This window comes from Halichoeres trimaculatus, unplaced genomic scaffold (assembly GCF_033239565.1).
Source record: "Halichoeres trimaculatus isolate MK-OKI-2021-1 unplaced genomic scaffold, fHalTri1.1 fHalTri1_scaffold_12, whole genome shotgun sequence".
NCBI classification, from domain to species: domain Eukaryota; kingdom Metazoa; phylum Chordata; class Actinopteri; order Labriformes; family Labridae; genus Halichoeres; species Halichoeres trimaculatus.
In genome coordinates this window covers 16483402-16511247 of record NW_027437190.1, presented here as the reverse complement: position 1 = coordinate 16511247, position 27846 = coordinate 16483402, and the positions used below count along the sequence as shown (strand labels likewise).

Sequence of the window (27846 nt, the reverse complement as noted above, 5' to 3'; positions counted from 1 at the left end):
ACACGTTTCACCAATAAATAAATATTTTCAGAAAATATTTTTGCACAGGTTAGATCCACACAGTCAGCCTGTAATGTGAGCTTCACCACCAGTAGACAGTCTCACACTAAAAAGCTGAGAAAACTGCTGCAACAATGCACTTTGACCTCCACAGAAATAAGTCCAAAGGCATGCATTAAAAAAACACACATGACATTTTTAACATTCGTCGTCAACAGCATGAAAACACATCAAAATGGGGGTTTATGGTGTAAAACGGCTGCAAGTATCTATCGGGCCTCTTCAAAATAAAAGCTTCAGACGTTGTTGGTTTAAATAGAGTGATCCCATGTATCCAGCATTGGACTCCAGGTTTATCCCGTCAGAAGGTGATAAGTAGAATCAGCAGTCACCTGTGGGTTACAGAATGCATCATTTTCACTAAAGTGTGCAGTAAACGATCAGGCTTCATTACACCACAGTGGAGGCGTAATAAAATAGTTCCAGTGGGCTGTTCCCCCGTTATTTCTAAAGCTTGGATCATGCAGTTTTTAGTCGAAAATCATGCGTACCATTTAGGGCACAATTTCTCCAGATACTAGTGAGATGTTGACATAGACCAAGCGCCCTCCATCCTCCACACAGAGAAGGCGTAGCTCAGCCTCTCATGAGCAACATAACTACAACTTGCCATTTTGGAGTCCAGCTCGTCGCTCTGCAGCACCTGGTACAGAAAGTCGATATATCTGGCTGCGAGTTTTAGCGTCTGTATTTTGCTCAGTTTGTCCGAGGGTAAAGTGGGGATAATTTTCCGCAGTGCCGCGAACGCCTCATTCAGGGACTGGGTCCTCTGGCGCTCGCGCACGTTGGCCATGACCCGCTGCGACTGAAGCTCCTCGAAAGACTGGGGGCTGCTGCTGCTGGACTTCTTCCCTCTTTTCCCAGGGGTCGGGCTATCTGAGTCCTCCCCGTTTTTCCTACTCGGTCTCCTCTTCCTCCCACATCTCTTCGGCGGTCTGTCCAGCTCCCCCTCGCTGTTGCTTAGGCTGTCCACTGGAGATACAGGCGAGCTGCTCGACTCTTCCCCCAGGTTTTCCTCAGACATCTCCACTCTGGGTAGACGGCGCCCACTTATGTGTCCACCCCCCAAAATGACTTTCCTCTCATGAAGTCAGGCAGCGTTATACTCCACCTGTAGGTCCTCTGTCTTTCTGTGAAGACACCAAAGTATCCATGGATGGGATCCTGGGAGGACAAGTCTTTTCCGATTCTTGAGAAACTTCTTAGGCTCCTCTTATAGGCTGCATGGCGTAAACTTTTAAGGAGAGTGATATGATTGGCTGACATGAGGAATTACGTGTAGAGATGGGTGGGAACATCTGAGGAACTATCACAGGCTCAAGACATTGAGAATTTGACAAGATAACTGAAATGTGACATTAAACTCTCTAACGCAGAAACGGTTTACAATATTGTTCAAATGAAAATTAAGGAGGATTTTTTTTTTTAAATACTTTTTTAAATAGAGACATATACCAACAAAAAGGTCATCATGAACAAAAAATAAACATCTATTTTATATTTTTACAGTGAGGACATCATGTGTGTAGAAAAGTTTGAAGCGACCTTTTGTGATCAAGAGCCACTGTTTATGTTAATGAACCCTGAACTTACGTTATGAGTGCCATATTCAATAAAAGGGGAGAGCAAAGTCAAATCCTTTAATTTTATTTCACTCATGTTCACATAAATAATCAGGAACCAATTAATCTTCTTGTTGTTGTTTAAAAAACAACTTAAATTAAACTCATTTAAACACATTTTGCAAAGCAAGTATGTTATTTCTATCTTTCATTCACCTTTTGGCAGCCACAGTCTTCGTAATGCTGCCTAATGCCAACTTTAATATCAAGTCATTCTGTGAGTCAACATTTCTTTTTTAAATCAAATATTGTGCAACTTTGGCACATCCCTGAGGACCTAACCCGCATGAATTCTTTTTGGATCTCTGTTTCCATCTCCTCTTGCTTAAATCAAGTGAGATCAAAGGACTGTCATATAGGCAACATATGATCCCAATCTTAGATTTTTGTCATGCAGCCAGTACAGCAGATATTCAAACTTTCCTCTGAGAACTCCTGCATGCTCTAATTATGTCCCCCAAAAGAGGCATGTGTTTGTATACTGTAGTATACCACAACATTTATGTGAAATGGTAACATAAAGTTTCTTTGTTCAACCATAAAACAATGCAAGACTTGATCTTTCCCTTCTTGCCTGAGATGAGGAGAGGACATCTCTGTGTGAGAGAGCCTCTGGTATTTACTGGGTTGGTGATACAATATCCATCTTGTTTAGTGGAGGATTACTTTGTTTAGGTTGAGAAGCCTGTGGTCCACAGGAGCAGCATCTGGTTCAGGAAACAGGGGGGCGGTCAGGGTCAGAGGTCACAACACCAGTGAACATTCATTTACATCCTCCAGGAGGCCTGAAAGTGAAGTATTGTGTCAGAGACACAGGCTTGGTTAAGTAGTTGTTTTCAGGTTGATTTTTTAAAATTTTGTCAAGATGATGCTGGTCATTGTAATATTTCTGACTTGAATTAGTGTACCTATTTATTCAGGTCAAATCTGAGCTTTCAAGCTTACATGTTAGGTTCATGTCTTGTCCCAGAGATGTTGATGCTTTCTAAAATGACACAACAAAAGAGAAGCTCAGGCCTCTTCAAGGTGAGAGTACCTGCCTCGTGGATCTGTCCGTGGTGCTGATCTCAGCACTCTACCTGCTGTACCTTGTGGGGGAGCAGACAAATCTCATACCACCTACAGCCTGACTTGCCATGGTTGCCACAAATCCCAAATATAACAGCACAGTACTACATGTAGGTTTTACTTAGGGCTTGGCAATGATTAAAACTTTTAATTGTAATTAATCGCATGATTTCCCAGATTAATCATAATTAATTGCATTGTAAACTCAAAATTTAATAATGAATTCAAAAGCAGTGTATAGTGCACTTTTATTGGAACGTTCTGCCATATGAACGAAAGTGCCATAACATCTGTCACGCAAACACTAAATCAGTACTTGTTATACAGTAATAGTTAAATCACATATTTAGTGCAAATCAAATTTACAAAATGTAAATACAAAATTAAAGCTTTTTGCCACTGTTCGGGCATTGAAGTGATACTCTGGGATGGAACAAGTTGGGTCCTATCACAAGGTTTAGGGCAGAAATTACCCCTACAGCAGTGTTTTTGTGCAGCAGAAGCCCAGAGCGCTCACACCAAACACCCCCTCCCTGCTCCTCTGCTGGTTTCCTCTGCACTCAGACGGGACCAATTTTTACTTGACCAAAAACACAAATAAACGGACTCCCACTGAAAAAATCTGATATCGGTCTGCATTCACGCTTTATTTAGAGAATTTTCAGCGCGTTACTTTCACACAAAAACACCACTAAATAAGGCTCTAGTTCTCATCGTGTCTCTTCGTCCTGGCAGACTACCTGCGTTTGTTTATATCTGGCACGCCGTGCGCGCGGACTGATACACTAAGCGGCGAGCGCCTTTAAATTCCGTGGCGTTGCACCAGGATAGTTTTAATACTTAAATTCAAACTTGTCTTCAGAATAAACACTATTATGTGACTTCATGCAGTGTAAGGCGAAGATGAACACCTGCTGTTTAATATAAGATAAATTAAAATACTTTTTGTGTTGTATATTTTTGTAACACAAAGATAACTAAGTAGCTACGAGGTACTCAAGCAGAGTTCTTGGGTGCTGACTTGATTTACTTCAGTTCCATGCAGGATTTTAAAGGAGTGTTGGGTTGTAACTTTTTTGAATATAATGAAGTTAATAGCTCTTCCCTTGTCTTAGTGCTTAGAAGTTAGAAAAAAGAGGATGACTTGATGAGTTTACTTTTAATGCATCTCTAGCTCTGGTTTAGTTTTTTTTATTTTTTGTTTCTTTCATGGGTACTGACTTTAAAGATCCCACTTTTTGGAAGTTAGTTTTGATACTTTAGGGTTTCTTCCTCTTCTGCTCATATCAGCAGAGATCTTATTCATTACATTTTAATTAAGCAAATTAGAACAACAAAACTTGTTTTAGTAGCAGGGATCTTGGGATTCTCTGTAACCACCCTATAGGCAATAAGGACACTCCTTAGTCCCCTATTTTAGAAAAATATTAATGCTAAAGCTCGTACTGACACCCACTCTACATTTACATTTCTTGGCAGATTGCTCTTGCAGAGTTCAGCTCTTTGCTGCTGAAGTGACTCTGAGAAAACACAGCTGCTTCTCGGGAATATGATGTCATCACAGGACAACTCCTCTAGTGTTGATCTTTAATAAAGACGAAACCTTCATCAGTCACTTTCAGGCTGTCATGGCCTAACAATCACGAGAACAAGCAGAGGAGATAAACAGATTGTTGCCTGCTTGTTTCTGAGTGTGCTTCATTCACCGTACACTTGTGTCTGCTCAGTTTACAACTGATAGAGAAAGCTTTTGTGCTTATCGATGAGCAGTGAGTAGGTGTTGTGATAAAGTCAAGTGTACATTACTGACTCATGCAACTTGACACACCAGTCATAAGTGACCCCAGAGCGTCATTAACAAAACCCTCCCCGAGGTCACATCAAGGCAGACACAACTCAGGCTCTCACTTACTAAGTCCTGGGCCAGATCCAGATCCACAGAGACCTGTCTATTTTCTCTGCTTGAGCCCTGCAAGGCAGTGTTTCTCTATCAGCCTACTCATATCTATTGAAATAACAAACCGCAGTCCTCCACATGTATGAGGCTCCCACATTTGACAGTGATATTCATGTTCACTCCATTAAAAGTTGAACCGCAATGAGCGCAGTGCCAGCTCGCCAAGATGGATCAACTGCTTGGGATGAGAAAAGACAGGGAGTGTGTTCTTCAAAGAGAAGTCCCAGATAGCCCCTAATCAACCCTGAGGACTAACAAGGTCAAACAGCAGAGGCAGATGACAGCACTTTTTCCCTCATCTCAAAATGTCCTGTTCTGTGGAGAAATCCAGACTCCATATCAGGGGATTTTTGATAATAGCAGTGGAGTGGTGGGGAGCGCAGATCTGGGGTGTTGAATTGGGAGGTGAGGATGAAAACAGCCCCTTTATAAGCTGTCTGGACACATAGGAGCCAGGGCTCCTGAAGCTAGCTGTAAAAGAAAGCCTTTGAAAGCAGAGCGCTTTGAAGTTGCAGGTTCTAATCGTGGTTTCACGTCAGTATTCCTGAAGCAGAGCACAATTTGACTTTGTCTGAGAGTAAAGCCAGCCCATTCCTGGAACCTTATCTCTTAAAAAAACTGAATATTTGTAGAAAAAAATGAGTTTTTTTTGGAGCAAGAGACGCACATGTGCAGTTTTGTGTGATGGGTGTTCTGTTAAATCTGTTCATGTCCTCCTAATGACTCTGTGGGATATCAGTAAGCTCTACTGCACAATGACACCTTATTAGCCACAAAGAGGCAACAAACCTCCAGCATGTTTTCACAGCTTGGAAGCACAGGGTGATGTGGGGTTTGTGGAAGACCTGGCATCCCAGTAGTATAATCTCTGTTTTAAACACACACACACACACACACACACACACACACACACACACACACACACACACACACACATACACACACACACACACACACACGCACACACGCACACACACACACACACACACACACACACACACACACACACACACACACACACACACACACACACACACAAAATAAACACAGGGCTTCCTCCAAGGGATTGAGAAAACCTTTCACTAGTCCAACTTCACTCACAAAACAACAACACCACAATACTGTGAAGCAAGATTAAAAACACCACTGAATTCTGTATGTGACCCTCACTGCCTCACCATGCGGGCTGCAAAATGAACATCAGTTCTTTTACTTTCTTTCCCCTTACTGCATCTAAAACTCACGCCTCACTACTTTGTAGTCATGCCTTTTGCTGTCTTTAAGGCAGCTTCCACCCATGGACCACACACTCTTTCACCTTGTCTGCAGCACTGAGACCAGTGCACTGACCCGTACAGTGCAAATATCTGCTCATAGCGTTACAGTAGGTTAACCATACTTTGGCTAGACGATACGACTGCTACAGATGTGACTAGGGGTTTAAAGATGCTGTGTTTCTCATAAAAAACAGGGTTGTTTTGAATATTCTTGTTTGATAATGGTTTTGGTGTTTTTTTCATTTCTTTTTCTCTCTTTTCTTTAAAACAGCTAGCTGAAATGGTAGAGTCTAATACAAAGTTAACCCTTATCCATAACCCTTAAAAACAAGTGTGAGGCAAAACTTGGCTTAAAACAATAAATATGAAGAAAGAAAGGTACGCTATCATGGCTAATGCTAGAATTAATGCAAATCCTTGCTACTATTACATTTAGCTAGCAAACATTCTCATTAGCGAATGATTAATTAAAATTTTGTTTTCACAAAATTTATGACCCAATGTCCTGGCAGAATTCTACTTCATGTTCTGTTCTAACATTTTCATTAGCTAGCCTTGAATTTTATAAAGTTGCTAACACATTTGCTATATCTTCTGTTAGCCTGCTAACAACACTATGCAGTAGTAAACAGGAGATAGCTAACCCTAACCTTGATAAAATGTGCCTTTGTGTTAGTCAAGTTACTCTAAATATGCCTTATTTTTCAAATCTCATAATCATATAAAATTCACTTTCTGGGCAGTGTGTATAAACAGACAGGCGAGCTTAGTTAGGATGTAAACACATTTATTTATGCTTTAAAGCTGCTTTTAGAATAGAAGTTTATTGTCATTGTAACAAGTACAACGAAATTGAAGTCACAGCAGCAATCAAGAAAACAAAAGTAAGAAAGTGTATAGAAAGTGCAAAAAGGTCCATAAAAAAATAGAAGATGACAGCTTGTCCATCATTCTCCAGTTCAGCCAGCCTCCACCTCCACAGGGTCCAGGACTGAGCTTCTTCAGTCATGCTCCATCTCTGTCTCCTGGATCCTGTCTGCTCACAGCAGGTGAAGCTCTTCCAATGTGGCGTTGGTGCCTGGTGTTAGCCCCGTTAGTCATGTTTGTGAATAGCATGATGCTACTCTGCCCTCTGGTATTCCCTCTGTTGCTGGGTTAGCACAGCTAGCTCGTCCATCTTATTGGAGATAGATCTTAAAATCCCAATAACGAGAGATGGATGGTCGATGTCATCACTTATTAGCTCACACCTGAGAACCAGCACGTCATCCTCACCTCCTTCTCCTCACCTTGTGGGAAGACATCAGGCCTTTCACCATTTAGCATTGACATGCTACAGGCTGCTAACAGCTGAGTTAACATGTGAACAATGCAGCCATGGTTAACATGTAGGATCTCCAGACAAACACAGGAGAAAAAGTAGTAAAAATATCACTGAAGCAACAAAATGTTTGGTGTCCATGACCAACATATGAGCCATATAAAGTAATGATCCACTCCCAATACAAAGATTACGAAAAAGAGACGAAAAAAAATACAAGAAACGGACAAAGAAAAGAGAGCTGCTGCAAAAGGCAGCCATAGCCAACAGGGCGGCGCTGAGCAACTTTTTTTAAATTGGGCATTGATATATTTGAATTGGTGTTTTACATATTTTTTGTTGTGTCTCACCAGCATCATTTTATATAAAACCTTAAATGCTTAATGTTGGCTATGTTTGGTGGTAGCCATTGATTTATCTTATGCTGTGTGTCCTAGCAGAGTCTCTCTGACAAAATTGACAAGCAAAAGTTGAATTGGCTTTTTGTAAGAACTGCAGCATGTATTCACACAACGCACAGTCTATACGGATAAACAAAACATTTATGGCAGAGTATTTATTTACTTTATTCACTCAGCCATCTTACCACTTATTTTATGAATAGAATTTTTTTTCATGATGTATTTGTGTGGTTTCCGTGACATTTTTCAGAAAAAAATCTCCAGTGACTCCCTAATCCTACACAGTCCATCTGAAGTGAACTTCAATGCCCACAAGTTAAAGCTGAATTTCAGCTCTCTGACCTCATGGTAAAAATCCTTCCATCACAGATCAAACATGCCACATAAGTGAGCCAACACAGCAATAAATGTGTCCCTGTTCTTTATGACTGCACTGTACAGAGGATGAACTGACCTTTAAATTAAATATGTGAAGGGGAAACAGTATAACAGTCACACTGCAGCAAAAGCATCCAAAAAACAACTGTAAGTAGTGCAGTGCAAAAATCTGACAACAAATTAAACAATCGTTTGGGACAGAAAGGCTTTTTGTAATTGCATGCCCACATGCAAAAAAGATCTCCAGGTGAAATATGTTGCAGGTAAATAAATTACTTTTATATACTGCTGTTACGCTCCGATGATCTAGCTTTTATTTCATTGTGTCATCTATCCAGTGTTCTTGACTTGGCAAAGACCACCAGGCTGGAATGTCCTCTCGCATGCTTCAGATATGAAATAATAAAATGAGGAGTAACTTTCAGGAATTTAACAGCAGCGTCTCTAGCTGTGGCTTATTGCCCAGTTGGAAAACTACGCAACGTGCTTGTCACATTGACTTATGTTAGTGATGAGCTGCATAATGTCAGTGGTCCCATGTGATTCTTCATTTTAGACCGCAAGTGCTGCAGGACTTCTGCCACAGTTCCAGTTAATAAGGGCTCTGTGAGGAGAGGGGGAGGTCAAACAGAGTGCTCCAGCTGCAAGAGGATGAAGAGTGTACAGGGGAATGATGGGCAGAGGTGTGTGGGGGGAGGGGTCGACGCAGACCAGGGAAGTTATTAGAGAACAGAGGAAGGGTTTGCTGTCATCTGTCAAAAACAAGAAGAACGTGAAAGATCATCCGTGCAGATAAATAGACATATGGATGGATAGATGGATGGGTTAGTTGATTGATGGATAGGTTGCAGTATTACATTTTCCCTCAAACCCAGGCCCACTTGTGTTTATGATACAACTCTCTTGTGTAACCACTGTTTTTTAAGATAGTTTGATAACTACATTATGGGATGAATTTCTAAGTCATTTTTATTAGTTTTTTTTTTTCCAAGTACCTGCTTGTTTTTAGTTTTTTGTGTACCTTATTTTTGTATTCATAGAGGATACTTTTTGTGCTCTAAGTGAATAATGCTGACAGATAAGGGATTTAGGAGTTTGTTATGTACAGTAGATGGAAATAAATGTAAGTAAAGGAGTAGCTGTCAAAATAAACAAAAATAAACCTTAAAAGATAAAAATGTCTCTGGAAAGAAAGTGATTCAAATGTAGCTAACTGAGTAGCTAGCTAGCTAAAAGTTGGCTAGATAGATAAATTCCATATCCCCCCTCAGAGTCTATTTAAGTAACTTCCAGCCCTAAACATTTGCAGCACATAAATTCAAAGACACTCACACAACCTTAGCAAGCAGTCCTAAATAATGTGAAGTAACGGCACTAACTCTCTTCTGAACTGCAGCTGTGTTCCCGTCTCCCCCAGATTTCTACTCACCTCTGCTCCTCCCTGTGTGTCAGTCAGAGGCGACCTCCTCCTCCGCCTTCAGTCAGAGTGATCTGTCAGGACACAATAGGCTACCTCTCCAGCTCTGTTGTTTTTGGAATGGGAACCCTTCAGTCCTGCTTGTTCTCCCCTCTTTGGGTTGACAGAAATTAGCCCAAAAGACACTCTAGTGTGAGGGATTTATCTCATCACTCACAGCTGAGTGTAGTGCTCTTTTTTTCGTTTGCTCATAGTTTGTTTACTTTGACTCATCAATGTGGACATTGGGTGATTATCCCATCCCAGCTGGGAATCTCCTCAAGATGTCATATTTCCTCTAACCATGAACTGAAGTTGAGCTTTTCTTTGAGTTTCACAGTTAGCGATCTCTTTCTTTCATCAACATAATTTTTTATGCCAGGGCGACCTCTGATGCCACCTGTACAGAGTGAAGGTGAATTTTCTGGACTTGATTCAGTTTCTGTGGACTCATCTGTCAAAGACATTACTCTTTGCTCTGAAGTGAAGACACCTGCAGCTTACAGCTATTCTCACCATCTGCTGGACATTCTTTAAGTAAGTGCAGGTAACAGAGAATTTTAGACTTCACAAAGAGGCTGCAGTGATTTGAACTCTTACTTTTGGTACTCTCAGGTTAGGGAAACCAAATAAAGTTACTTTTATCCCTTTTTTGCCTATAGATTAAAAGAATATTCTCCAATTTAAAGCTGCACTATATTGATAACATGACTAAAGATTAAATTTAAAGATTTATCTAGAGATAATGTGTGAGTAATCCAAACTCATAATATTATTTAAGTCCCCGTAGGCATATATTCAACAGCAGTGACAGGATGTAGATTAAAATACACCTATATACTGTGTTCTTGATAGATCTGGCCATTACACAGCTTGAAACATAAAGACTTTTTTTGTCTTAGTTCTTTTATCTGGTATCGAAGCTGAATGCAACATGCTTTAACCAGCACTATCATTGTAGCTGTATTCACACATGCACAAAACTTTCAGAAATTTAAGTGATGAGCTGCATGTGTGAATACTAACAGCTGTGATTTTTTTTCCTGCAAGCTCTGTTGTAATGACCTGTTCCATTTAGCAGAGGAGTCAGATGTCAGAGCAGCAAACTCGTCAGATCTGACTGGACTGCATTCCAGTAACCCTCTGAAACAACCCAGAATGTTGCTCAGCCATTAGCTCCAGTTGTTGTTTGCCAATTCCAGCCAATGACAACATACTTTTATGCATGCATGCCTCTGCGCAGTGTCTCTATATGGTTTATACTGCCTAGCATAACAAACTGTAAAGTTCTGACTCATCATTGTGAGTTGTACTCACAAGTTTGATGGCCTGCTTTGGCGACTGGAGGCTCACACATTGGTACACTTTCATCTAGGGATGTCCCGATCCGATCACGTGATCGGAATCGGGGCTGATTGGGGCATTTTTTTATAATCGGGGGAGAGGGAATCAGAATTAGTTCATGTTTTTAATTAAAATGTGTATAATAGCTCATCATCATTCATTTTAGAATAGAACTTTATTTGTCATTATAACAAGTACAACGGAATCGCGCACAGAAATTGCAACCTTATTGTTACACACATATAAGGTAATCTTGTGGTGCACCACTGAGAAGCTTTATTTTATTTTATTGATTTAATACCGCACTAAGTGGAGAAAAAAGCTATATCCATGTTGGCGAGAATGATACCTTCATTTAAATAAAATAAAAAAAACTAGAAGGACAACTTGTAGGAGTTTTTTTTCTTTCCTTTTTTCTTAATGCATTGCTGAAAGATCGGATCGTGAAATATCGGGATCGGCAGATACTCAAAATAAAAAAATCGTAATCGGATCGGGAGCAAAAAAAACGTGATCGGGACATCCCTACTTTCATCTATAAGGCAGTTCCTGGCCTCGGCCACCATTCATGTGTTTCTATCACGCAGAAAAGTACCGGATGGTACTCTGCTTTTTCAAGACCTCATTACTCTCTCAGTCCCAAACCTTTGGACAGAAATTGTGAAGGGGGCATTTGAGCCCTCTGCATCCACAGCTTGGAAGCAGTTGCAGAACGACTTAAAGCTCAAGGAGCTGGTGTCTTCAAATGTTTTAAAATGAAAGACACGGAGGCAGGTTCTAAAAGATGTCAGTGTTTTAGCTCAGTTGTTTGAACAATTGATTCCTAGAACGTGATTTTAATCCATAATATTGTGTTTTGTTGTCTGTGCTTTGTCTCTTTGTGCTTCCTGTCTGTAAGGACGTGGTCACACTGGCAAACCGTGCCGTGCCTAAGCACACTTTAGCCCTAACGCACGTTTCGAATGGCCAGTGTGACCCCAACCGTGCAGTGCTTGAGCACAATTCACTTCTCTGCCTTGGCACGCTTCGGAGAGGTGGGCCAGAGAGGGCCAGTGTGACCGCGCCCTAACTTTGTGTTTTTACTGCTGCCTGTTTTGGCCAGGTCTCTCTTGAAAAAGTTTTTTGATCTCAATGGGACCAACCTGACTAAATAAAGGTTAAATAAATAAAATAAACTACGTGATCATTTGTGGATGAGAGCAACACAACAGCATATCCACAGTTAGAACTTGATTTGATTTCACAGGACAAAACTTATTTGCAAATAAACACGATTAAAAGTACAGTTTTTGTTGCTGTTGATGCAGGGGATGCCATCTTCGATTTTAATCTCAGTGTTGCTGGAGAAAACTTTTGTGTGAAGTTGAGGCAAGCTGGTGTGAGCAGATAATTCTTGGGAAAGTGATCAAGCAGGTGTGGATGATGACATTTATCCAGTGGAACCCCAAAGAGGGACATGTATCAGGATGTCTGCACTGTTATAATCGTGTGAGAGTTTGTTGCATCGTTGGCCATCATGTAAACATTATATTGTGGCTCTCACAGTGTCCTTCAGATGTCGTGTCCTGTCTCCAGAGACTCATCCAGCCCACTGCTCCCCTTGTCCATCTGGGAAAACGTCATGCTATGAGGGACATGCGTAAAGGACCAGCTTTGAAGTTTTTGGAGAGGACAGCAAGAAAGCTTCTGTAAGAGGCTCCTGACAGTGTCCAGAGTCACACTTTAAACAGAGGCCTTCAGCTTTTATCTGTATTCTCATGGTAAACAGACCAAAGGTTCGAAGATGGGACAGAATCTGTGAATGGGTAAGAAGAAATGATTAACCCCATAGTGAGGAGCTCATTATCACAACGTGCTGAAATCCTTAACATTCCCCACTCTGATTCCCAGCCCTCTAACATCTGTTTTTTAGATTATTGACAGACTGGGAATGTCACGCTTGGTACATCAGACCTGTCAGCAAACACCCTCTGAACAGCTCCCCCACACCATCATGGTACACCTGACAAAACCCCTTACTGCAACATAGGAAGTGATCACATTAACACAAATAAACCTTCTGCTAATAGCATAGGAAGGACTTTGCTATCACCCCACTGCCTGAAAAGCAAGCCCACCAGACCAAGTTAAGGTGGAGATGCTTTCTCGGATGTTTACCTGGACTGTTTCCAAGCTTGTTAGCATCTCCTTGGTGTCGTCAATCTTTATCTTGATTTTCTTGTAATGACAAAACCCTCCTCTGTCTGTCTGTTTGCCTGTCTGTCTGCCTGTCTGTGGTTGGTTGGTTGATGGAAAAAGTGAGAGTGAGAGCACAGTGAGGATGTGGATGATGATTACTTACAAAGTCACAGTGAGCGCTGCCAAACACTCCAGGTTGTTGTTTTTTTTTCTTTCTCTCTGTGAGTCATTTAGTAACAGAGCTTCCTCCTTCCCAGCGGTGGTCATGAGAGGAGGCTCCAAGCAGGCTGTTAGTCAGCACAAAGGCATCGAACTCTGGGCAACAATCGACACCTTGTAACAAACACCACAAACATTTTCTGCTAAAAATGGAAAGACAGAATCTACTACCAAATCCATAAAACTACAACAGAGTCTGACTCTTTGCCGCACGAACAAACAAAACCTCTGGTTTGGCATCCTTTTAACACTTTGCAGGAACATTACGTGTTTGTGTTTGCAAAAACTTCCATTAAAATTTCCCATTTTATGAAGCTGTTTTAGTGAAGAAAGCAAGTGGATATTCTACTGAGTGAATAAAGCACCAAAGATGGATGAGCCAGAGAAACTGTAAACCTTTTTTTCTGACTGTTCTAATTGCTGAACTTTCTCGGCTTTCACATCATTTATTACCACATTATTAAGGTGCAATGAGAAAAAAGGTGGAGGGAGGGTGGGTTGGTGGGTGGGTGTAGGAGACACCAGCAGCACCTTTGCAGTGTGCATAAATCACCAGGCTAATAAATTGAAAGCTAAATGACTTCTTGCCCTCAACATATATCATGGAGGCAAACCAAATGAAGCCTTATATACCCCAGAGGACAGAGGAATGCTTCTGTTCATAACAGTGATTTGTGGATTGCTCCCCTGGCTGCTGGCTGCAGGAATCACAGCTAAACTGTTTGGACTCAGACTGTTCTCATCCATGTACGTGTGTGAATGTAGAAGTACATAAAAAGGAGATGACTAGGATAATACAAACCCCTCAAAAAGCCTGAAATAAAACATCTCTCTCTCAGTTCTCATTTTAAAACATGTAAAAGATAAACAAACCCCTTTGTCTCAACTGTATCTTTTTCCTACAGTTTTCTAAAAGTATTATAAAGCAACTAGGGATGTCTCCAATTCGTTTTGTATTAATTTTATTTGTCATTCTGCTAAAAAGTTCAGAAAATCTCCATAAAAGCAATCCCTTCTTTTATCAAGCACTTGATCTTTACTTTTTTTTTTTCATTATTGTACATTTTAATATAATGTTAACAAAAGCGCACAAGGCTGAACTCAAAACTGTGGCAAGCACTTAAACTCACTCAACATCAATACAATAGCGCCATCCACTGGATTGGAACTAGCTCTTCTGCTTTTAAAAGTTTTTTGATGTATTGCCTTTAAAACATTTTAAAGCATTGTGTGTAGTAATGATTATCTTTGATACTTACCAGTATTACTTCGAAATTAATTTAAAAATGAATAAAGCCAAAATGATGACTAGGTAACCAAACAAGTTAACTTTAAAAGTTTATCTTTGTTTATGTCATTAAACATTTCAAGAAGACTGATCCCACAGTTGGTATCACCATAGTATGAAAAACGTCTACATAACATTGTTTGGTACAACATCCATATTTCACTGTAATAAATGTATGGTATAATAAGTGTTTCTTGGCTGTTAGCCTGGATAAAAGCCAGGCCAAACAGCAATGTCAGCACTTTTTCTCCTAAAGAAAAGAAATCCGGCCAATCTCTCCCTAACTCCTCTTGGATCAAGCAGCAGAAACGGGCTCTACTGTAGCGTTTCACCGTGCCAACTGTCCCTTTTAAGATTATGATCTTAAAATGTGATCTGTGGTTAAAATTTGCCCAGCAAGAAGAAACTGGAACATACAAAACAAGACCTGTTTTAAAATGCCAGAGAAAACCTGAGTGTCTTTAATGTGTACCTATAACTCAGCACATTTCTAAAATTTCACCGCTGCAGGATGCTCTTCATATTGTGAAGTAAGAATATTCGGAACATATTTTTCTCCAAATAATTTACAGGCAACCAAATATATTTCTGATTGTAATCTCTTTAAAACAGTGAAATAGTCATGCTAGAAGTCAAGAAGAGTGACAGTAATAAGGATATGTTAATGTTCTCATGTGTGGTGAGCAGCTCTGGAGAAGCTGAAGACACAGACACACAGTCTGTGATGAATGGAATATCTAAATTGTAGTTTTAAGTCATAAAGCAAAGTTTAACCAGACAATATTGTCATCTCTTATAATAGTTAAAATGGTATTTTTTGAGAGAAACTTTGAAAATAAGACAGACAGTGGTCATTGAAGTGCATAAAAGATGAGTCTAACTGCAGCCTACTCCACAAGAAGTTGAGTCAGTGTGGTGTGTCAAAAAAAGCAGTTGCTTAAGTTAAAGTTTTGCGGTCTCTCTGCTGCAGTCAACTTTATTTTCCTGGACCGACTGTGTGAAAGCCAGAAAACTAAAAGAGAACCAAAAATAGCCTTCTTCTCAAAGGAAATGAGTCATTCAGAATAATTATGCCCTTAGCTGCAACGAACAAAGGCCTTGGTGCTTCTTTAAAGATGTATGACAAAAGCTATTTTTGAAGCAGAAGAAGTTGTTTTAAGTGAGCTTGTTAATTTCAAATGCACTTGACTTGAAAAAAAAATAAATAAATAAAACAAAAACCAAGAAGTCAAAGTAGGCTGATTTTCTGCATTCCAACGGGTCAGTTTGAGAGTAAGAACAAAAAGTCAGATGAGATTTAACAAGGCCAAAGAGACACAGTAAAAGAGCAGAAGTACATGAATAAATCAGTTTGGCAAAAGCTGCTGTTGTTTAAATGGCCACAAGAGGGCGGTACTTCAAAATGATCTGTGTCAATATATGCTGCCAGCACAGGACACTATTACTTGTCTTATGGTCTTGATTTAAATGTCAGCTTACTGATAGTCACACGTTACATCTGATTAACCAGTTTTAAATTTGAATGGTCAAATCTAGAAAGATTCATAAAGTTGAATGAGATAAGAGTTTGCTCACTCTGAAAACTGTTAGTATAAAAAAGGTGTTAGATTTCATGAACATGCTCAGCATACACATTTACATTTTAATACTCTTAAATGACAGAAATGTTTTCCTTTAGTAATTTATTCCATCATAATCATATGAAGCATTTTGATTTTAATCAAAGTTTGGTTTTACACTATTGGTGTTATTCAAAATATTTGTTTGACAGTTTTTCACTTTGAGTGGAAAAGATCTGTACTCATACCTCAGTTAATTATAATTACACTACTAATCAGCCAACTTTAAGGTCAAACTGCAATCATCGTGACATTCAACCCAGACTTGACTCGCTTGCTTGTTTGTTTAAAAATTCACTGAAAACATTTACAGAGGTTTTTATGTTGACATGTATTTCCATACTTTGTCTATCATTGTATGATCTTAAATCTGAATAACTCAGTGATATTTGGTTGTCTTGACGCAAGCAGAAGACACACTCTACTGAAATACCAGGAGAAAGAATGTGATTTTAGAATTAAGTAATTTACATCTAACCTTAAAATCCTTAAAATAAAAATACATCCATAAATGATTAATAAATTACTCTTCAGCAAAATAGGTATATCTGCGTTGCCAAAAGACTGAAAACTCCTTCATAGCTTAAATGCATCAACTTTCATGTCCTATTTAGATATTGGCTGTTTTTCTGCTATATTGGACAACATATATAAATGTACGGCTCCTTTTTGAAAACACACAGTGTAATCAGTTGTAATCAGTTTTCATGCTCATTGTTTTATAGTGATACACTTATTCACATTATTTGTTTCTCAAATCAGCTAAGTGAAATACTGTCTGTTTTGCACACATTTGATTCCTTGTACAGACAGTTTCATTCACCCTAATAAGCTGTTTTCTGCACTCAGACTGCAGCTATTAAAAGCTCCCAAAACAAAGGTGGTCACATTTCATTAGTCACAAAGTTTAACGCCTCACTGCATCCTAAAAATGGGAAGCTTCAAGTGTTTTTCATTTGTCTCTTTTTATTCCCAGCCACAGAATCAGTGCCCCAGCCTCTGCCTTGTGGCTCTGTCCTTAACATTATAAGCATATTTGAACACGTTACTATTCCACAGTACCACAACAATGACTGTAGATAAAAGTAAGCTGGAGCTTTATTTGCACATTATCACGCACAAGTAAACTCTGCACTCAAATGTTTGCAGTATACTGTTTATTTATTTATTAAGAAACCAAAGCTCCCTCACATTTTACTCACTCCTGATACACTGATTTGTACAAAAAACTTAGATTTTCAAAGCAACAGCAACAATGATCAGTGTTTATAACTAATCATTACAGTTTGGCTCTATTACTCATTGTTAACTGCTTATCACTGATGAGTCTAATGTTTGAGTAGACTGTCAGGTAGATAAACAGACAGAGAATCTTTGCTCTGATCTGGCCCTCACTCAAGGTCAGCTCTCTTCCCAACAGTGGACCATTGTCCTCCCTCATAAAGGATGCAGTGAGAGCCGGGCTCACAGACCACAGTGTGTCACTACCAGAGGGACTCCACAAAAAAACATCGAGATTAAATTTGCAGATGGTTTTCAAACTTGAGCACATCAGTCTCTTTTCATGACTCATGTTTGGATGTGTGTTGAATTTGACCTAAATATGTTATGCTTTGTACGCACTGGAAGAGTTAGATTAGCAACTCTGCACTACAGTAACTGTAAGACACATTTTTGTCTCAGGGGAAATGTTAACTCAGTCTGAGAGTTTCTGCCATGATCAGAAAATTACAAAAGCATTAAGATAATTATGAAACGATGAGGTGTGTTCTCTGACTTTGTTTACAGATCTTTCTTTTGAGGAGTGAAATAATTCTGGCTGACATGAGGGAAAGGAGATGTAAATATGTTATGGGGGGTACGACTTAATCATGGATTGGATTAATAAAGATTATTATTTTATTACTCCTGAGTAAAAAAATACAGAAATAATGCTCCAATCATTTCTTAGCCAGTGGCAAGAGCTAACAGACATCCAGTTTTTTTTCTAAATGGTAGAAAACAGAAAAAGGGACCACCGATCATCAGTCCTCTCCCCCAAAAAGCTAACAGTTGAACAAAAAAAAAAGTCCAAGTCCTTTTCGTTGTTTTGGCTTGAATCAGTTCAGTCTGCTGCCTGATACAGTTTATTGATTGTTTTTTCCTGCTGTGTGTCTGAGTTTGTCATGCTGCACTCTCTGATCGACAGAGAACTAACACACAATGCCCTCTGCTGAAACTAGCTTAAACAAACAGTGTGAAGAAAAGCAAACAGAAAATCTGTGAAAAACACTTCAGGGGAAGTCTGTGATTTTTTTTCTGTCATTCAGCTGAAGAGCTGAAAAAGTAACAGATGTCATTAAGCATTAAAGTATTCTCCTAATCAAGTCTATTAAATGTAACAACAGGTAAACCAATGGTGTAGTTTTCTGTGGTTAATATTTATTCTTTGAATCTTCAGCAACACATCTGCGTTCAGTTATAAAAATATTGTGTCAACCTCAGCTCCTGAAGACACTGTGCACTGCATGTGGCACAACTTTACATAACGAGATTTCATTATGGTCATAAAAAACATCAAACACATGTCAACACAGTTAAATGGTAACTTACACTGAGTGATATATATGTATAAATCTGCTTCATACACATCTATGACACGACAGTTTGGGACAAAAATATAAAATACAATAATTAAGACAACAAAAGGTTATGACACTTATACAGCAGAATCTCCACCGTTTCATTACTGGCATCGAGAAACTTTCACTTTGGTAAAACATTCTCACAAACCTTACTTAAGATCAAGATTGGTACTGCAATCATCAACAGTGCTGGCAAGCGTTCACATTTATTGGTTTCTGACCTAACATGTTGGCCCGATACTGATGATTTAGGCAATGCAGCTTTAGAAGCATATTAATATAATAATTTTAAAACCTATATTCAACGTACTGTAGATTTGTAGTGCAGTGAATTAATTGGCTAAGCTATCAAAAGACCATCGACAGTAAAGGCTGAATAGCTGACTGTTCCCCGCTTGACTGTAAGTAATGCACCAAAGTTATATTGTTCTTCAACACTTCATCACATTTGCTCATATATATGTATATAAAATAAAGTGTAAAACTACACTTCAGTGTTTTTCTGTTCCCGAAACAAAACAAATTCTTCACAGCTCAAAATTTGTGTCAACATATTTCAAACTCACCAAGTGGGATCCAAAAGTATAGTGCAAGTACCAGGTGAATTTCAGTTAGGTTGCCTCTTGTGCTTGGAGTATAGAGGAGTATAAATCAAAGCAAGAAAAACTTAATAACACAAAGAGTCAAGAGACATTACATGCAACATTAAAACATTATTTATGTGTAACAAACCATTGACTGAATACAAAATTGGATGTACCCACTTTAATGTCACCCACAGGTTCACAAACTCATATTTTTGGGGCTTGTACAAGCCCAAAACATAACAATGACCCATAATGCAATAAAAAAAACGTATATAAAACCTGAAATGTAACAATTGGCCGTTAATGTAACAAAAGTGCTGAGCCTGAAATGTAATAAATAAAATGTTATCAAACCCAAAATGTAATAACTCTCCCAATATGTAACAAGTTGTTACATTTTTTTTTGCTAAAAGTTGTTACATTTTGGGTTTTACAACATATTTTTAATGAATTTTAGGCTCAGCACTTTGGTTACATTTGGGTCAGTTATTACATTTTGTGTTTTAATAGATTTTTTTTAAATTAAATTTTGGATCTTTGTTACATTTCCGGTTTTGTTACGCTTCGGACTCTGTCGGGGCTGAAGATTAGCACTGTAGCCACTGCCTCAAGAGGCATCCTGCTTTATTACAAATTGTATTCTTATTGGCAACATTGTTACTGTAACAAAAGTTTTTTCTCCCCTGGCATTGGCGGTATTTGCAAGACAGTGGTCAACAAGCACAGCACATTAGCCCCAAAACCATCCTGGATCCAGACTTTTCACAAGTGCAGCTGACAATCTGACCATAGATGTTGTCTGCTAACTCAGACTCCATTCTCCTTTCTCAAGATTCTAGGTGGGGAGTGACAATAAGCAGCATAGAAAATAAAGAGTGACTTGGCCTTGGATTTCCTTTTATGTTTACGTAGCTACATCAAAGCCCTGAATAATTAGTGATGCTCCCACAGCCAGACTTAAGAGGCAAGAAACTTGATAGGAAAATGTCTACTGCAGTGATGAATCTAAAACCTTAACTGAGATCAGTGCAGTTTCTCCATTCTTGCTTCAAGTTGCTTCCTCATTTGCTTAAATTCCATACCAAGATCTAGACATCCACGTCTTATGTGTAGTCTATAAACAAAAGCTATCTGTCTTTTTGACTCAAGTGTGTGGATACTGATGTTCTCTCTGGAGTGCCTTTACATTACGGTTTAGGAATTTGGGTATGCAGACGTTCTAAAGATATCAAGACAGTTTACTGTGATGAGGGCACCAGTCAGCTGCCTCCACTGCCTTGTGGCAGGGTTTTTCATTTTGTCTAGGACCAGGTGCAGATCCTGGATCATGTCCCTGTAACTGTTTCCATAGCGTAGACTCCAGGAATACAGGAAGTCATAGGCAGGCTTCCACATTGACTGAAACAGACCATGAAATGAAAATTAGTATAGCAAGCTGTGCCCATGACTGTCTGTTTTAATGTATGCCGTTACACTGACCTGAGAACCGACGTCTCCACTCTTGCCCCTGTGCGGTGCTTCATAGCCAGCTATCTGAGCACTGGACAGTTTTCCCATCTTCTCAGCAAGTTCCCGCCATCGAATTCCCAGCTCCACAGCCGTGGACAGAATGACAGTGTTTTGAATCAGCTCAGCTGCCAGATTAACCGAATCCATCCTCAGAAGACCCTGGTTTGGTGGACACAGAGAAACTGTCAACAAAGATGTCTTAACATGTGGGCTGTGGAGGAAATGCTGCAAATTTGGAACCCTGTGGTTTTTGACTTGAATAATTTTTTCAGGGCTTCAGTGTAGCCAATGATCTCTCAGTTCAGGAATAAAAAAATTCCAGGATCAAGTGACAAGATTTATGGCCACATTGTTGGCTGTAGTTAAATCCAAATGCCTATCTGTCACTAAAATGCCTGATTGATTGTTCTCAGTTGACCTCCAGTGGATTTGGGTATTACTTTATGATCACTGCCTTCTTCTTATCCTGCTCTCCACACAGACTGTTTTCCTACTAGCTAATTTCTCCAGAAATACAAGTGGTCTTTACTTTTTGGCCAAAAAGTGGACACCACAACACTTTGACTTACCACCATGAGCTCATGCAGAAACTTCCTGGTCCTCTCAGCGTGGCAGTCTTCCTTCAGCCTTTCCAGTACACAAGCCACTTTATCAGCCTCGGTCTCAGCACATCTCCGCATTATGGAGTCCAAAGACAGATTTCTGTAACCCATTGCGTCAGCAAATCCTCTCCAGCTGCGGATGTGTTCAGTGACCAGCGTCTGGATGGCAGAGTACATGTACGTAAGCTTCTTGAAGGGCAGTGTCATGTTGTCCAGGAGAACCTCTGTGGTGATTTGGATCCCAGTGAAGTCAATCACTTGGTCTCTGGTTATGAGCTTGACATTTTTGCAGTGCACCAAACCAGTCCTGCCTCGGAGGAAACCAATGTACCATTCCTTGACTTTTGAGTTACCTACAGACCTGACTGTCTCTCTTGACAAAAGAGCCACTGTGTCCCCCTTGAAATACTCCAGAAGGTACTCTACACGAGGCTGACGGAGAACTGACTTCAGAGCAACACCATACCACTGTAGATGCACAGGTCTGTCTGTAAATTTGGGTAAATCTGGAACACTTTCCTCAGGAATAGGTGCAGTTTTTGCCAATTCAATCCGCTTGCCTGACTGTCTATGAACTCGCTTTTCTGATCTGATGGGGGCTGCCGGAGGGGAAGGCACTGGAAAATGTGCAACAGTGGCCCCACTGGAATCCTTCACCTCTAGATCCAGTTTGAAAGGAGTCATTTCTGTATTACTGGAACATGATAATGCCACTGGCAGATGCAGGACTGTGCCTATTTTGAGCTGACTTTGTCTCACTTCTTTCAGTTTGTCCTCAGGTTGGATTTTAAACATGGAGTCTGTGAGGCTGATTTCTACACTCAGGTTGTTCAGTTTGTCTGGTTTAAAACTGTGCTTTCCCCAGAGCTGCAGGATTAGTGGGGGGAGGTTTTTGTTCCCTCTGCTCATTGCTGAAAATGGGAGCTTGGGGGGAACATCCTCATGACAGCAAACCACAACGACAACCTTGAATGAAGGATGGATGTACCTCGGGCCATAAACTGCGACTGTGATTTGTCGGTCAAGGTAATCCCAAACTGACGTAGCAGGGGCTTGGATTGCCGAGGCCTCTGCCACAGCAATCACATAAAAATGTGTCTTCAAATCCTGCAGCTTCATCTGCATCTTGTTCTTGTGAATGTAACAGTCGTTCACCTTAAGATACGGTCCCTCTCTTTTATTGGACACCAGCCCAACTACAGTCGTCATCACTTGACTTAGCGGATCACTCTTGACCTCTCCAGACATTTTGATATCCAGAGTGATGCACCTCTTTGTGTTGACATTGCTGAGCACCACCTCCAGAAGTGGACTCATGGTGGTCACGTAGTTGTTGTTGAGTCCTGGTGGAGGATCTAGCATCGCTTTTAGTGTCACTTCCTGTATTTCTCCAGGAGGAACATGGCCCTCTGGAATGTGGATCCTGATTTCAGAGTCTGGTAACTGCACTGTACCTCCAGCATGGCTGATTTTGGAGATGACCTGGAAGTTTGATGCCTGGGTTTGAGCCCACCCTGGGCTCAGACTTAAGTCCAAACATGAGCGGGTGAGCTGTCTGTGGCTCAGCCAGGCCATCTTATATGCCTCTCTGTCATTCTTTAGCCACTCAAAATCTGGATTCAGTACCGGCCCAGGCGGTGTGAAGCAGTTTTCTTGTTTTGGCACTTTTCTCTCCAGATCATCCAGGATGTCTGAAGCGCTTCTCCATCTCCCAGATCTGTTGCTTGCTTTGTGTTTGTTCTCCAAAAAGTTTCCCACGTTCCCTTCATCTGAAGATGTGCTGATGGCATCATCATTATTTGTGTCTACTTGTTTTGCAGGGCCTTGTTCTACAATTGACGTGTTGGCTGTCTGTTTGTCGGCACTGCTGTGTACAATATCATCCAAGAAAGGATTTGATCCAGACAGTTTGTTCCAAAAGGGGTTTTTCGTCTGTGATGAAAGTGCAACTTCTGGCTGTAAAGGTGGCCACTCTGGGTTTTTTTGGAGCTGTGTCACATACCCACCTGATAAAAACATTACGATTTGGTTAGCGTGTCTTTGAGCATTATCAAAGAATTGTAAAGAAGGATGCTTGTGTTAATAGTGAGCGTTTACCATTCAGGTTGTTACTAAATGAGGTAATGTCATTCAGATCAATCAGCGTCCCTTCAGATTTACTCCGCATCAGACTCCCAACACGTAGGATGGACTTTGCTTTTCCAGCTGCCATGTTTCATCTGTAAACACAAAAACGTCATTGTTTTTCCTTTAACCTGTAACTTTTAAGTGTTTTAGGACCCCGGGTCTAAATTATGGCATAAATTAGCATTACTTTATTTATCACAATCTTTTCTCAAGATGTTTTACACAAAGTGCCAGTCTACACAATACTCTTTTCAAAATGTTCATTAATTTGACATAACCAGACTAAATCTCAGACTTTTAAGCAAAATTCAAAGCAATGTGTTATTTAGTGACATTTTGAGTACAGCGATACAGTTAGCTGATTTTAAAGCTTAAATCTTTGAGTAACACTAGCAGCATGTGCTTACTACTTCCTGCTCTACTTTACATTGTTATGGTGGAGTTAAGTAATGTGGCTAAAGATAGATTACATACTTTAGAAGCCTTTAGCATTGAACACACCCCTGTTATAAAATTTTAACGTTAGAAAAGAAATCTCAGTATTTTTTTTAAAAGCATTTACCGGTACAATAACACATGGAAAGGAATTTATTGCAATGAATGAGACAAAGTATTTTTAAGCTAATACATTTTTGAGTTATGTCTGGTTATCACACTTTATATTGTTATCACAATAGTAGTAATGAGACATCTAACATTATTTAATGCCTAATTAATATGTCCTTCTACGACAGTAGTAGCGAACTGACAGTATGAACATTTTTGATTTAACGGACACACTTTTTGAGTGTGGCCTTACCAGAGATTCTACTTCTATTTTTTTAGTATTGTCTGTACAGATTTAACATGGAATAAAAAAACATAGATTATACAAAGCTAATAGGTAGATAAACATCTTATTGAGCTCAGTTATATTTCATAATGCTATGACACATGGCCACATCCAACACCCAGTCAACAAAAGACACAAGAGTAAAACATTGTTGAGTCTCAACTATGTTTCTTTAGCACTGTGGGCCCCAGGCTTTCTGTCTGTCACAGGAAACAGTTCCAAAACAGAAAATAAAGCCTGAACTCTTCAGCTTGTCACTTGTTTGCGTAAAAGGACACTACCCATTCATGACTTGTCACAGTGAGTCAGTCATTAATAATGTAGTTTCCTACACCAGTGCACAAAAACAGGTTGGTCTTGTCAAGCCTATGACACACTAGTCACTTCTCTCGGAGCGTCTTGCTATGATCAAAGTGCAGTGCCACTGTAGTGCGAAAAGTAAATAGGTTCTGATTAAATGCCGCATTACAGGCTTATTACTAGGCACTGTAAGTTTAATTCCCATATTTTACGACTGCAACCATTTTTTTATTCAAATCAAATTCAACTGTGACGCCTTCTTTTTTTTCTTTCAACCTCGAATAAAAAAAACGTACATTAATAGATATCATCTGTAAATAGAATTAAAAAAAAAATTGTACAAAAAAAATCTCAGCACTCTAATCTCGGAGCACAGCGGAAACTATAGCTGCTTAACAGGTGAGCAATGGACTCGTTACACATTTAAAAAGGGAATGAGGCATTTTAACACTCCCGTCTGTGTAAACACGACACCAAAATCCACCCAGTGCGAGAAAAGTAATCAAAGTTTGATCTTACCGTCCGCCCGAGCTGGTTGTATGTTTACCTGAGCGAGCTGGCAGGAAAACTCCACTATCACTTACACTTGTTTTCCAGGGCGTACCTGCTCCTCTCATTTCAGCGCTCTACTCTGTTTGCGCCCGAGCACGGAGCATTTTGGGACTGAGAGTTTCACACTAGTGGAGGTAGCCCGGCGGAGGAGTGGCTTCCTGTAGTTAGGAACTACAATACCTAGAATGCACCGCTCTGTGTACGCACGAGACTTACAACACCTGAAACTGAACGACACTTGTAGTATCGACAGGAGTCTGACGGGCGAAGCAGGCTGTCGCCCTGACTGCAGGGTTACTTTTTTTTTTGTCACCAACAACACAGATTAAAACACGAAATCAAACGTCACATAAAAAAAACACGTGCAGTCAGACCATAAGTAAAATTCAGACAACAAGAGGTGATTATATGTTATTTTTTTTTCTCCGCCTGTTATTCGGTGTCATCTTCTCAGCTGATTTGAATCACCGTAGATCAAAGGCTTAATGGACTGAAAGGCGAACGGAGCTGATCTCATCAAGAAAAAAAGTCGTGTTATCATATGTAGGAGGCTAAGCGCCTTAATAAATCGATATCTGAGATAGTTGCATTCCTTTTGATCTTTAAAGATATGACACATAACCCCAAATGAGTACTGTCTACCTGTTTCTAAATATGTTACGGAAGTCACCACATAAACTTTGTGTCTGAAATATTTGGTAGAAGCTTGGAGTTAATGCTGATATCTTTGCTAATCAAGCACGAAAAAAAATCAGGGATCTTAATCTTTATATAGCCACATGCACTCGCCTTGACTTTATAATAATGACAAACAATAAAAAATAACAATTAAAGTCTCAAACAACAGAAGAAACGTGATGTGTTAAAGACATACGTATTTTTTTTTGTCTAATAACTCATTTTAGGTCATGATTGTGCCCATGAAAAACCAAGTATCTCCTTCTTACAACTGAATGTATCCAATATAAATTCAGCACTCTGTCAGATAGAGAGGACAGGCTTGTGAACAAATCCTGCTCTCTAGTGGCGATTTTGAGAACATCAAAATGCCACTTGTTAAAACGTTTGTTTTTTATTATTTATTTCCAATTTGGATCAGCAGATCCCTTAAAATAATAAATCAATTCCAAGAACAAACACTGTCTGTGAGAGCTGCTCATTCCCCAGATCTGAAAGGATTAATTCTCTTCAAAAATGACTTTAACGCACAACATTCCTTAGGCCGTTAAGGAAGTAACCGAGTCTTTATTAAAAATAGAAGTCAAAAATTGTAGATTAGAATACTTTTTCTTTTGTTGGCAAAATGTCCTAAAAGCATTTAATGATCAGTAAAGTCTTAACACTGCCATTATCTGTCATGTTTAATCCTTTATAATCTCAGGATTAATGCCAGTGTTTTTTTTTGTGACTGTAGTTCACATTGCAAAAGATAAATGAAGGGCTGAGTAATAGAGGGAATCACAAATTTAATGTAAGACCACATTGAGAGCAGCAGTTTAACCTTTTTTTTCAGCTTGAAGTACTATCAACTTTATAACCTTCATTGTTTGTTTCCCAATACCTTTGTATTCCATGTAAAAATCAAAGCCAAATAATAGAAACCAAGACAAAAAATATTGCACTTATGACAAGTTTATAGCTTTTGATACTTCACCATCATCATGCATCATTGTTCATACAATTTGACATCAACACATTCTCAAATTACTATATGTGTAAAATAGATGCAACAATAGCAAAACTTGAATTCCACTACCCCATGGCTGATAAAGCATTAATACATTTTTAAGCATTGTGAGAAGAAACTGTTATTTTTCTTTTACAGTGCTACTCACATTTAACTTATGTGATGACATTTTTATCTTTTTCTGCAGCTTACTCCATTGCCATGTAATTTTTCAGAGAAGTGGAGCTCTTTTTTATATTTCAAATATTAAAAAAAACCTGTAAATTACCCATTTTGTGACACAAAACACTGACAGTGACGATAACAATGATTTTTGAATATCTGATTTTACCAAAGCCAGCCAATCTCAAACTTCCCAGAAACTAAACTCATGTTTGAGAACTTTGAAAAGCTACACAGTTTTTGCCACTTGGTGGAGCCATTTATCCATTGTTTGTTTGTTCAGACACAATTCAGCAAGTGTGGAGAAGTATGCTGGCAAATACTAGGAATTTTAAAGCAGCACATAACTGATCATACCCTAAAACACATCCTAATAAGTCTACTTTATTTTTATTATGCAGCAATATTGTCACAGAGCAACTCTTACATGTTTTTTTTTTTACCTGCAACTGAAGATTTGACACTATTGATTTATCTGCAGATTTTTAGTCAGTCATACGATTCTTAAAAGACACTCTAGTCTGATTTAATTTGAAGCTATTACTAGTATTATGGCGCCTTTATTTCTGCATCAAGGAAGCAGAATAAGCAGCAAAATATTCTGGCTGCAGCATTACCTCCTGCAGAAACTTCAGTGTAGCACAGCAAAATCTTGTTTGTCAGAAGTGAGTAATAA

The 27846-nt window shown here is 39.4% G+C and overlaps 2 protein-coding genes across 2 annotated transcripts; both read right to left on the bottom strand.

Annotated features, from left to right (window-relative positions):
• Window positions 1-7: 7 nt before the first annotated feature.
• Window positions 8-1271, bottom strand: twist1b (twist family bHLH transcription factor 1b). The gene is made up of 2 exons (XM_074683887.1): window positions 552-1271; window positions 8-392 (listed from the first exon to the last, which is right to left on the bottom strand). The coding sequence occupies exon 1, from the start codon at window positions 1082-1084 to the stop codon at window positions 578-580; it is 507 nt and encodes a 168-aa protein (XP_074539988.1). The 5' UTR covers window positions 1085-1271; the 3' UTR covers window positions 8-392; window positions 552-577.
• An 18529-nt stretch (window positions 1272-19800) lies between these two features.
• On the bottom strand, window positions 19801-25405 carry macc1 (MET transcriptional regulator MACC1). Its single transcript, XM_074683765.1, has 5 exons — window positions 25289-25405; window positions 23608-23729; window positions 21478-23516; window positions 20879-21067; window positions 19801-20797 (listed from the first exon to the last, which is right to left on the bottom strand). Exons 2-5 carry the CDS (start codon window positions 23720-23722, stop codon window positions 20594-20596), a joined length of 2547 nt encoding a protein of 848 aa, XP_074539866.1. The 5' UTR covers window positions 23723-23729; window positions 25289-25405; the 3' UTR covers window positions 19801-20593.
• Between the last annotated feature and the right edge of the window lie 2441 nt (window positions 25406-27846).